Below are 13,556 nucleotides of genomic sequence, written 5' to 3' on the forward strand. Positions count from 1 at the left end.
AACATGGGACCTGGTCCTTTCGCAATAGCATCTGCCTCTCAACAAGTGTCTATAATTGTAGTTCCGTAGAAGGAAACCACTCCTGAGTGAAAAGCCTCTTCAGAAGAGAAATTTGGTTCCTCTAACCACTCTGAAAGGGTTAACTCTGAAGGGGATGAACTAAATTCTGATGATGAGATTATATTGTAGTCTGTATATCGACAAAGGTTGGGAATGCTAAGCAGATGAGAAAGGGGGAAAGTAGACGAAAATATTTTGCTGATAGGAAGCCTTCTTCTAAGCAAAGAAATAGGTCTCCCACTATAAGGCAGAAGTCTAAGGCAAGATTAGACTCTGCCTTACTAGTTAACAAAGCCAAGACAACTAGTCAAAGGAGAAGGTGAGTTCATTTTGAAAATCTGGATAAGTTGAGGGATGAAGACGAAAAAGTAATTGCTGTGTCTGATGGAGAAGAAGAGGAGGAGGAAACTCAAAAGGCGAAAGGGACAAAGCAGTGGCAGTGGAGAGGATGGTGTCAAAGTCCCCTAAGAAAAGAAAAAGCGGTTCTAGTAAAGAGACAGGCTCTTTGAAAAGGAGGAAAGTCCATATCGAAGGGCCTGGTTCCTCCATGGAAAGTACGCATGCACTGGAAAAGTAACGACAACATAATCTACGAGGCCAGAAGGTGTTTTTGGGAAGGGTAATTGATCCAGAAATCATTGGCCACACAACATTAGAGGATTTGATGGAAGTTCTCAAATCTCAACAATGGGAGCACCTAATGGAAGGTCTTGCAGTGCCTTAGGAGAAGGAGGTAGCCGATTTTTTTATAAATTTTCAGTACGCTGATGACTACTCATTAGTTTGCCAAGTTGGTCAGGTGGAGTTCACACTAAATGAAGAACAGTTAGGGATAATTCTTGGTGTTCCAATTGTTGGAGTAAGTCGACTGGCGGAGGGAGACAAGGCTACTGCCGACTTCAAGTTCACATTGTTAAAAGGGGTGAGCATGTGACCACTGATACAGTCTGTAAGAAACAAATGACGTCTCAGTATTAATTGCTCTTTGAATTTGTGAACAAGGTCATGTTCCATCACACTGAGAAACAATGTATTGCTTCCCGGACGGACTTGGTCCTTATGGAAATTCTGGATGGTGGCCATTCGATCAACTTGCCTGGCATTATGCTGCAGCATATTATCAAGGTTGTGGATATCAAAGACGGTAAGCATGGTCTGCCCTATGGTTTTCTTCTCAACAAAGAGTTTGGTCATTTCAATGCGTCTCTTGGAAAAACCTCCAAAGGGACCAAGAAGTAAATGTTCTCCATGTCCACTATAAAAGAGTGTGAATGTGTTCCAAAGAAAGGAGGAGCAGGGACCACATCCACTATATCCGGTCTGATTGAAGTAAATGAAAAACTTTTGGTTGATGTCGAGAGGTTACAGGTCGAGAACACACTATTGAAGGCGGAAATCACTAGCCTCAAGCTTGAGGTACCTGGTCCCAGTGGTGATACAGCACCAGAGGTGGCAACGTTGCGAGAGGTTAACTCCGGTCTCATGAAGAAAATTGCCGAGCTTCAGGAGCAAATCTTAGCTAATCACAAGGCTGCGGATTCTAGATTAGACATGATGTTCAGAGCTTTCAACCCTGCCAGTTCTTCCAACCCTATCCAACCTTGATCCTCTGTACCCTCACATTTTTTCCCTCTCCTTGATATTGGCATTCTGACGTTTGTTCTGGTATGTTCATATTGCATTGATTACTATGTTTTTATACTAAATCTTTCGTATGCTTGGAACATTCTCTGATTTCGTATACCTTGCTTCTATTGGTGCTTTGATGTTCGTGTTAGTACTCATGCTGCGTTGCCCAAGCAGCCTGGGTCAATGTTTCTGAAATTCTTATTGCTTGTGCATATCCTTATATCTTTTCAATGATGCCAAAAGGGGGAGGATGTGTTAATGTCAGTTTGTGCAAAAGGCACCTGGTTCTCTGAATGAACATAAAAATATTCTATGCTACATGTTGTTGGGGCCAAATCTGCAGGGGGGAATCTAGTTTTCCAAGAGAACTTCACTTACGAGTTTGTCATCATCAAAAAGGGGGAAATTGATAAGTTATGAGTTTTGATGACTGACATATGAATCAGGGACCAGGTCCCCTGGGTACTGTATGACTGTGACAGCTGTAAAGCTGCGGCACTGTTCCCACTTACAGAGCCACAACAGGATAGACGGACCATGCAATGTCTTTATCTATGTCACATCGCCCCCTATATAAACAACATGTTGGCATTTGTTTGACCTAGCAACTCAAAATATATTATTCTCATTGTTGAAAAGAGTAGCCGCCACTGCCTTCTTAGAGCTCTCAAGATCAAGACTAAATAACTCCAAGGACCAGATCCCAATACTGAAGATGTCTTAAGTCCTAGGTTATTTTAGTCTTTATCTTTTGGTCTAAATATTGTAAACCTACATTTCTTTTTAAAAGGGTTTTTCTAGGTGTTTGGTTTATTAAGCTTTTCGTGTTGACACGTAACTATAGTTAGTTATGGTGAGTTGAAGTTCAGCTAGAGGTAGTGGAATTAATTTGGTTCTTGGCTAGAGTTAGTCAAGTAAGTGCTTGCAATAGAGGTATTATAAGAGGAGGGATTAATAGGCTAATTCCTTGGTTGCAAAAGGCTTGTAATCTAAAAGACGTTGCTTAGTTAGTGAAGTTGAAAATCCTACTAGGGTAGGTCGTGGTTTTTAATCCCTTGAGCAAGGATTTTTCCACGTAAACATCGTATCTTATTTACTTTCTGTTTTAATTTCAGGGAACAGATAAGGTACCTGGTCCCTTATTTGTTCTGGTGGAAGCTTAGTTTCTATCGGGGGTTTGGGGTGGGGGAGGGTGTTTAGGTATTAAATCTTCATGAAACTAAGATTAAAAACTACATAAAGGACGTTTTCGATTAGAATCTCCATTATTTGTTCCCTAATCTAATTCAAATTAACTTCTTAGTTTGAAGGAAAAGTTTTACAAATCTTGCTCGGGTTTCTTTTTACGAAATTCATTTTTCATGCAAAAGCTTGAATCTTATCATACAAAAAAATTAATTATTTTTAAACGTTATCTGAAGACATTGATCACGTTTTTATCCTCGTCAACAAAAGACACGTTTAATTTTCGAACTACCAACGCTAATTAAAAAATGAACATGACGGGGATACTCATCGGCTTTGCTCGTTAGTTTAGTTCGAATTTCATTTTTATTCATTTTAGTTGAGATACCATGTTAGTAGTGGCTAACCTTTCTTAACTTTACCCTTTTTTTCTTTTCTTTTTGTGGTTAACTTAGACATAATTAAGTTAAATATCTTATTCTTATGTACTTGACGGTGAATGCATAAGTAAGCTCGACGAACAAAAACCAGAAATTGTTTCTAAATATTAGCTCTCACTACTAAAAAAAAATTACTTACTATTTTTCCATTGCAAAATGTTTAGTGACTTTTCCAACTAAATGTCTGTTGAAAAAATCTAAATAGTAATGTTTTTACACGGAATATTTCAACATTCTATGAAAACCTGTTTCCCATCATGTATTTTCCTAGTGAGCCGGTTCCATGAAAATGAGGTGGGAAAATTATATTTTGTACGTAATATAAATTTCCCACTGAATGTAGACGGGAAAACCTATATTTCTAGTAGTGTCTCCATACTGCTATCATATTTTATGAATAGCTTCTTTTTCATTTCGCATAATTTTTAGCACTGCGATAAAAAACTACAGTCTAGTTGAAAAAGACTTTATACTCTTAAACAGGTGTCACGACCCCACCGGAGGGCCATGACGGGTACTCGGAGCTAACCTCCCAAGCAGCTCTTCTCACACATCTCATAATCATATCTAAGTGGACCACAAAGATAACCCATAATTATCATAGTTTGCAAGGGCATGAGTCCCAAAAGATGAATGCACATCTATATAATCATCCTCAACTATGCCCATATGCACAAGCCGACGAGGCTGTAAAAAATAATACACAAAAATATGAACCGATGAGGTTATAGAACATCTAACTATATACATCTGTCTACGAGCCTCTACATAGAGTGCATGAAATCATAAAGACGGGACAGGATCCTGCAGTGCCCAAATATGTACACAAAAGAATAATACCATTATACTGAAGCTCCGAAGCAAATGAAGCGCTCCTGAAAAATCGCTAATGAAGCACCTATAGATCTGCTCCGTCTCCCTGCCTATCTGCAGGCATGAATGCAGCGTCCACAAGAAAAGGACATCAGTACGAATAATGTATTGAGTACGTAGGGCATGAATAACAACATAATAAAAGTATGAAAGAAGTATGAGATAGGAGAAATAACATGTACATCTGATTGCCTCTTGAGGCAGATGTCATGCATCCTTAGCTTTAAAAAAAAAAACATTTTTCATACATACATACATATATATATATATATATATATATATATATATATATATATTGATGCGGAACGTGCAGCTTGATCCATGTATCATATCATCCCGCGTCCGGGGCATCCCACGTCCAAGGTAACATCATAATGTACCCACTGCAGTGGTGTGCACATTTACGTACCGTACCCGGCTGACTATAGCGCCGCTCGGTGTGACAAAATACATACATATATATAAAGCAAGCATGAGAGCCCAAATAAAACGCTACTACTCTATCGGAGTGACATAAGGTCGGTAAACCTCCGATTTCTATTATGGAATCATCATCATCACTATATCTCACCTTGAGAGAATAATTATTATAAGATGAGATCAACGACAATGAATAAAATCAATAATCATGGAACAAGCTTAATAATATCATGAGAACATCAAGAACTATAAGCTTTGGTATCTTTAGAAATGGAATCATCATCATCATAGGGAAGTTTTATCAGCAGTACTATAGGAACCTTGAGAATTATGAGTTTCTAGGAATTTTAAGAAATAGGACATCATAGATATCATGTATGGGTTCACAATAAGGGAATCATGCCTTTTGAAAGAAAAGGGTTAGCCTTAACATACCTCGTCGTCTCCTTAACTACTCAACACTTATCCTCCCGAGCTCGTAAATCTACATTCAAGATGATTCACACTTCGGGTAAGTCATTGAAACACTTATAAGGTCAAACTAGACTAATAAACGAGCTAACAAAATTCGGGCAGCATTTCCCCTATACTACTTACTTGCTCCAAATCTCAAGACTACGCCCAAACACAACAACAACATCAACAATACCATAGCCAAGAGATTATATTTAAATTAAACTTAAATCAATCCACAACTCTCTTTAAAAATCAACCCATAATCATCAACTTCAACTTAATACATCATGACTTCTCTATCACCATTCTCTTGACTTTAAGACTTACTAAACCTCCAAATCAACTCAACATAAGCAATAAGATGAAGAACATACCTTGTATTTGAAGAACTTCAACTCACACAACTTGTTTCAAGGCCAAGTTCACCACAACTCCATGTAGAAACAAGAACATACACATTTTCATGAACTAGTTGAGGATTTAGGAGTTAGATCCTTTCTTGATTTGATTTGGGGTGGTTATGGATGTTAGAGGGAGCTTAGAGAGACTTCAGGGATTTATTTTGGGTGAAAAAAATGAAGCCTAGGTCGCGGAAATGGCTATTTATAAGCTTAGGAAAAAAAATTCCACCTACTCAAATTTCTGGAAATTTCGAGCAAGGTACGGGTTACTGTTCATGCCGTACTTCAAAGTACGTGATACTGTTCATCCCGTAGTTTGGAGGTAAAAATTTTAACTTTTTGAAAATTTAGGCAAAGTACGCCCAAAATGTACGGGACGTACATTTTTGTACGGGCCGTACTTCATCCCGTACTTCACATAAATGTCATCTGTCAGTTGCATTGGAAAGAAGACTCGTTGAACTTCAATTTACATAGGTTACAAATTCCGTAACTCCTCCTATTTTAGGCGATATGCCTCTTTGAAGTTGGACCAAAAATCCTGTCCAAAATTCTGCCAAGTTTTTTCAAATTTTCAACGAACCTAATTTTTTCGATTCACTTGATCCCGAAACCTTTAAATACTTGTCTAACACTTATTAAAAGTCTTCCTTAACCTTATAGGGGTATCATAGCCTTTCTGGACTCACGTTAGTTTGCTTACGACGACGCAAAAATTTACAAGGTGTAGCAACAGGAATATTCCTTATGTATTACTTCTTCCATTTCAAAATAAGTGCCGCTAAAGCTCATTTCACTCTCATTAAGAAAAACAATAACTACAGACATAACTTACTAGGTTACCCCTATTTATTAGATGTTTCTTGATAACTGAGCACCATTACGAACAAGTACATAGTTCTTTAATATAAGGGCATAGTTGGAAACAATTATTACGATTTTTTGTCTTGAATTCCTAAAGCGACACTTACTTTGTAACAAATTTGCTAAAGCAACACTTATTTTGGGACGGAGGGAGAGTATATATAACCAAAATCGGCATCCAAGTATGTGGTCTAGTAATTAATGAAATTAGCAGAGAACGGTGAGGCCTCGGGTTCAAATCGCGGCGGAAACAAACAATACGAGGTGATTTCTTCCCATCCATCCTAGCCTTGATGGGGAGAGTTACCCGAGGTATTCAATGAAATAATCGAGGTCCGTTCATGTGAATCCCAATCGCTGAAATTTAATTATACCTTATACTATATTATAACCAAAAACGCATCATGGAGAGCAAGGAAACGCCAATAATGCTATAAACAAATTAAACGTGGTTCACACATTATTACAGCAAACAGTCTTTAACACACACACACACACACAAAAAAAAAAAAAAGAGCAAACGATGTTGTCTATAAATTGAAGAGGTTAGGAAGAAGGATAAATCATCAAAACAAATCTAGTCCCTAAAGATGAAGACCATACTACTCTTTGTTTCCCTTGCAATATTCCTTCCATTGTCAGCCTTTGCAACTTGCAACACTGATTCTCCAAACAACCAGCTTTTGAGAAATGTACTCGATAGAGATGGTAAACCCCTCGACAAAGCCCGTAGGTACTTCCTGCTTCCCACCCACTATACGATGGTGGGTGGAGGCATACGCCTCGCTAATATCGCAAACCCTACTTGTCCCACATCAGTAGTGCAATCAAAATATCCTACGGACAATGGTATCGGGGTTTATATTACACCTATGAATCCCAAACATCAAAAGATTTCGGAGTCTACTCCGGTAAACATCCATTTCTATTCTGATAATCCTTTTGCTGTGTGTTCTAACCTAACCGTGTGGAAGGTCGACAACCTTGCTATAATCCCAGACTTTACTCATACTATAAGCACAGGTGCAAAGTTGGGAGATAGCAATGATGTGAGCAGTTGGTTCCAAATTAAGCCTCTAGGACGTAGCTCGTATAAGCTAGTGTTCTGTCCATATTTACCTTGCCAAAATATTGGCATAATTGTTGATGGAATTGGAAATATGCGTTTGGTTCTCACAGAGGAACCAAAGGACTTTCTATTCAAACTGGATGATAGAATTGGAAAGGCCGATGTGTGATCGTCATATATGCCTCTGCTAGACCTCTAATACAAATATGTTTATGTAATAATGAAGGGCCTTAGTCCCAATGCAAAACTTAATATTATGTAATGCGGGCCTAAGTGCCAATGCATACTTTATCTTAATTTGATGTCGCTATTCTTCTTTTTGATTTCTTAGCCGTTTAATTTCCGCAAAGTAAAATGGAACACCCTAATTTGAAATGAAATGAGTAAACATTTACTTACACGATAAACAGACACAACATAGAGTAAATGAAAGGACATACTACAATTAATGTACCACTTGAACTTAAAACATCTATTGGTCTCAAATTAATCTCAATGAACCATCAGATAAAGAATCCATTGGCATCCAATAAAGGTAGCGAATAAAATAGAGGTGGAGTCAGGATTTTTAATTTATAGGTTCTGAATCACAATTCATTTATGGGTTCTGAATTACAATTCATTCATTTTGCTTACCGTGTTCTAAGTTATTCAAATCAAACCAAATTGGCTTGAACTTCTTAGAAGCTAGAGGAGAAAAACTACTTATACATACACGTTTGGACTTTGACTTTGAAAACAATTGTCTAGGTTTTTTTAACTTAGAACATTAAGTCATTAATAGTCTTAATTCCAACTATACAAAATTGGTGCACTTTTAGTCAAACTTTTGCTCAGCTGTTAAAGCCTAATAGAACTCAACCCAGAACCACCCAACTTTTCCCATTCTTTATCCTCCAAAAACATAGTATCAAACCACTTGACTTAGTTTTATTACCAAAAAAAGAACAGCTTAACCATTTTCAAAGAAAAAATATGCTCTGTAGCAGAGCCAAAAAAGTTGAGATTCTTTTTAGTCATATATACAAATGAAGCACAAATTTTCATTCAGAAAATGAAGCTTTGGCTATATATTTAGAGTTAAACTAGTGCACATGTAACCAAACACATCAATTGCGAAGCTTTAGATATCTATTCTTAATACACAATGTGAAATGTAACAGAAAAACCACCAAAAGAGATCACAAGAAATAACACCTAAAAGAGAAGCCATCCGGGATAATAAGTAGGAATATGACAGTCTGTTGATATTTATTTCGAAGGTGATTCAAAGTTTAATTAAAATGTCTTTTGGACAAGATATATAATTTTGTGAAAGTGTGTTACCACTTATCCCTACTCTGTTGATATTTCTTTGTTGACTGACGTTAATAATTTCGATCTGTAACAATTATTGAGTTATATTTTTCTTGAGGTGGTTGATTAAAGTATATTAAGGAACGCTAATGAAAGAAATGATCTTTTATGTTAGGAAAGCAAGTGATCGATTAGGCTATTTTGGACCAATTGCTTGATTTCCAGATTGGGAATTTGAAGCTCTTTTAACATGGGCAATGTCACATAAGATATATGTTGGCAGTCCCTTATGTGTTATGAACGCTAATACTCATTAATTACAAATCTATATACGTACGTAGGCATGTATAGCTAACTTGAATTATTTGCTTTAGTTAATTCGTAGTCGAAAATGTGCTCGAAGAAGTATATAGTGAGAAAAGGACAGTATCAGATGCTTCTGTCTTCTTCAACTGTTGTACAAAATGAAATCGATTGCCTGTTGATGTAACATTGTGAAGAAATTTCTTCCTAAAAACTGATAATTGTTGTAAGCAGTAGAAGAACCAATGGGTTTCTTCCTTGTTTTATGCTGCATTCTGTAACATTGCTTTTTAAAAATAAAAAAAAATGTCATGATGAAATTTCTGCATTGTAAAACTTTTTAAGTCAGAGACACTTCCACAGGTACCTGGTTGTAGTAGAATTTTAATATACAAGTGTGATACACTAAAATAGAGTGACACACCAGTGTATGGTGTAGGGGTGGCAAAATGAGTAAAAAAATATGGTTATCCCCCTACTCAATCCATTTAAAATGGGTTGGATACTAACCCATTTAAAATGTATCTAATATGAGTCAACCCATATTATCCACTTAAAATATGAGTAAAACTCACAATATATAAGGTGAGTTCGGTATGCCAATTTTCTTCATGTTTGTTTGTTTAAAAATTTGGAAAATATTTTCTTTAGAAAAATAAGTTCGTTAAAAATGAGGAAAATGACTTCTCTAATTAAATTAGGAAAAACAAGTCCCACATTTGACATTTCACCAACCACCCCACCCCCAACCACACCACTCACACCCCCACCACCACCCAACTCACCCCCCAACCCCCTCCAATTTTTTAAAGTTTCAACTTTTTTTTTTTCAAAAAGTTTTGAACACATTTTTTTTTTGTATTTTACACCTCCCACGCCTTGCGACAACCCCACCCCCGATCCCACCACCCCTCCAAAACAAAAAAATTAATTTTTTTAAAAAGTTTTTATTTTAGTTTTGTATATACCTCCTTCCCCCCACCACCACCACCCAACTCACCCCCCCCCCCGGCCCCTCACATCCAACCCCCTCATTTTTTTTTTTTAAGTTTCTAATATTTTTTTGGTTTTCTACACTACCCCCTCCCCCCACCACCCTCAAAAAAACAATTTTAAAAAAAATGTTTTTTGAAGATTTTTTTTTTTTTAGAAGTTTCGAAGGGGAGGAATGGTGGGACTTAGATGGGTATTTTCTGGAAAAAAAAATTCTTGGAGGTCATGTCATTCGAAAGTTTAAGTTCTAGTCTTCACGCAAATGTTGAGGCGCAACTATGTGCTAGGGATTGTATTTGTGGACAAGAAGGTAGTTTAATCTTCTCCATATTAGCTACATGAAGCCAACATCTTTGAAGTAGCTTTGGATAATATGGATATTCATATTATCCGTCGGGTAACCCATTTTTTATCCGTATTAAATATGGGTGGGTCGGGTAACTGATCCGTTTTTAGTTAACCCATTTTCGACCCGGCCCATATCCGACTCGACCCACCCGTTTGCCACCCCTAGGTGTAGGTATGTAAAGTGTATGTTGTATGTATATTATATGCATATTAGTTGTATGTGTGACGTTTTGGCGTGATGACTATAAAATGTGTTGAAATGTATGTAAGTTGATCTTGTATCTGCGTGATTTCAATTAGGCAGAGATATTTGTATGCGCTCGAAAGTATTTCTCTTACTGGCGGATACAATGAATTTGGCTTGCGCGCAGATACTATGTATTCGCTACATTGCTACACTTTGAGACAAACTGTTGCTACGTTTTGTAAATACACAAACTATCACTATGTTTCTTATCACAAACAATTGATACGACAATTTACTCCTCCTTGTGTCTTGGTAAGTCCAACAAAATAACAGAGGGAAATATAGAAAATGACACAAGACACGTTTTATTAATTCTATCAATTATTTTTACGTGCTTGTTAGAATCTGTACATATTTAGTGCCATATATGTTGTAATCTTCTATTTTAGGATAGCATATGTTAGAATCCATTAGTCAAATTAGTTCCTAATTTGTAGCCTACAATTGTGATGTACATGATGTATATTAACCTATGGAATGAATGAAAACAGACAGGGAAAATATTCTCTTACATGGTATCAGACTAGGTCTCTCCTAAAACCCTAGCAACCAAAACCCTAGCCGCCGACAATTTTCTTGTCTTCTTTCTCTTCGGCTCTTCCTCCTCTCTTTCTCCATGGCTGACACCTCCAAGTTGCACCTTATGACTACAGTCACCAATATCAAATCATGCATTCCTATTGTTTTTGACTATGAAGGAAGCCAATACAACAACTGGGCTACCCTCTTCAAGCTCCATTGCCGAGCAAACTTGGTGATCGACCACATACTACCTCCTGCCTCCCCCACCGTGCCACCTCCGTCAATGGCAGTTGAGAAACTTGCTACGAAGGCTCTATGGGAACGGCTAGATGACATTGTTCGTCAATGGATATATGGTACAATCTCGAATGATCTTCTCAACACGATCATTCATCAAGAGGACACTGTAGCCGAGGCATGGAATCGTCTTGTTCATCTCTTTCAGGACAACAAATCGGCTAGGGCTCTTGCTCTTGATGCAAAATTCACCAACACCAAATTGGTGGATTTTCCGAATGTGAAAGCATACTGCACCAGGTTAAAAGTTCTTGCAGACAATCTCGCAAACGTCGGCCACAAAGTTTCCGACGAACGACTTGTGCTTCGTCTTCTGCGGGGATTATCGGAGGAATATAAAACCTTTCGAACGACGGTACAGCACCGTACTCCTCTCCCATTTTTTGACGTTGTTCGGTCGATGCTCGAACTTGAGGAAGACAGCCATGGCGAGGACGCCATCCACGACTCCGGGTAGAATGCTGCTCTCGTTTCCCACAATGTTAATCCTCATAATTTTTCTAGTAATGAGCAGTCCAACAATTCTGAGAATGGTTCTAATAATCGAAGAAATTCTCACAATCGCGGAAGGAAGAACAACCGCGGTCGCGGCGGCGGAAACCGCAACAACAACCGCGGTGGAGCAGGAAACGGGCAGAGCAGCGGCGGGGGTAGCCGACACACCGCCCAGGGCAATCTGCCAGCAGCATCGCTGAACCAAGGGGCTGCTGCCCAGTCATGGTTTTACCCCTCCCCCCCCCCCCCCCCCCCCCCCCGGGCTGCATGGGGACCTCAGTCGTGGGCCACCCCACCGTGCCCCTACCCCACCATTGGCTGGCAGCAGCCTCGCGGGTGGCAGCAACAGTCACGGCCAGCCCAGTCCTAGCAAGGTATTCTCGGTGCTCGTCCTCCTCAGTCATTCTACTCAGCAACCTCGTCTTCACATGGTGGGTATGTGCCCACAGATATTGATCAAGCTATGCATACAATGTCGTTAAATCCGCCCGAAGACAACAATTGGTACATGGACACCAGAGCCACATCTCACATGACCAACTCCCAAGGTACTCTCTCATCTTACTATCAATTGAGCAAAAATAATAGCATTGTTGTTGGTAATGGTAACATGATTCCGATTCGTGGTTATGGTCATACTTCTCTTCGAGTAAATCCCTCCCTAAACCGGAATTTTTTTTACATGCACCTAAACTCATCAAAAACCTTATTTCCGTTCGTAAATTTACTATCGATAATATGGTTTCTGTTGAATTTGATCCTTTTGGATTTTCTGTGAAGGATTTACGGATGGGGAGCAAACTCATGAGATGTGAGAGTTCGGGTGATCTTTATCCATTCTTCAAACATTATCGAGCCATCTCGTCTTCCGCACCATCTGCTTTTAGTGTCATCTCTCCTCATATTTGGCACTACCATTTAGGTCACCCAGGGGATGTTATTCTTAGTTCTTTACGTAGTAGTAATTTGATTGAATGTAATAAGGCTCGAAACAATGTTTGTCATTCTTTCCCTCTGGGGAAATTAATTAAATTGCCTTTTTATGACTCTCTTTCAACTACTACTATGCCCTTTGACATTGTTCACAGTCATTTATGAACTTCACCTGTTCTTAGCTCTTCTGGTCACATATATTATGTTTTATTTCTTGATAATTACACTAATTTTCTTTGGACTTTTCCCATCAAAACAAAGTCCCAAGTTTATAACTGTTTCTTGTCTTTCCGGACTTTCATTCGCACTCAGTTTGAAAAAGAAATCAAAACTTTTCAATGTGACAACGGGCGTGAATTTGATAATGGTCCTTTTCATAAATTCTGTGAACAAAATGGGATGTTTTTCTGCTTTTCTTGTCCCCACACTTCCCCCCAAAATGGTAAGGCGGAACGGAAAATTAAATCCATCAATAATATTCTTCGCACACTCTTTTCCCATGCATCTATGCCCCCCTCCTATTGGCATCACGCCTTGGCCATGGCGACGTACCTACACAATATTCTCCCTTCTAAACTCTTAGCATATAAGACACCCACTCACATTCTTTATCAAAAGAATCCATCATACTCTCATCTCCGAATTTTCGGCTGTCTATGCTTTCCTCTTTTTCCCTCTACACAAATTCATAAACTGCAATCTAGCTCCACTCCGTATGTTTTCCT

The 13,556-nt window shown here is 38.4% G+C and overlaps 1 protein-coding gene across 1 annotated transcript; it reads left to right on the forward strand.

The window, feature by feature from the left end:
- The first annotated feature begins 11,200 nt into the window (after positions 1-11,200).
- LOC132601801 (uncharacterized) lies at positions 11,201-11,860 on the forward strand. The gene has a single exon (XM_060314863.1). The coding sequence runs from the start codon at positions 11,201-11,203 to the stop codon at positions 11,858-11,860; it is 660 nt and encodes a 219-aa protein (XP_060170846.1).
- Positions 11,861-13,556: the final 1,696 nt, after the last annotated feature.

Source organism: Lycium barbarum, chromosome 7, assembly GCF_019175385.1.
Source record: "Lycium barbarum isolate Lr01 chromosome 7, ASM1917538v2, whole genome shotgun sequence".
In the NCBI taxonomy this organism is placed as follows: Eukaryota; Viridiplantae; Streptophyta; class Magnoliopsida; order Solanales; family Solanaceae; genus Lycium; species Lycium barbarum.

Coding starts and splice junctions, on each gene's coding strand:
- LOC132601801 (XM_060314863.1), top strand. CDS start 11,201: ATGGCTGACACCTCCAAGTTGCACCTTATGACTACAGTCACCAATATC.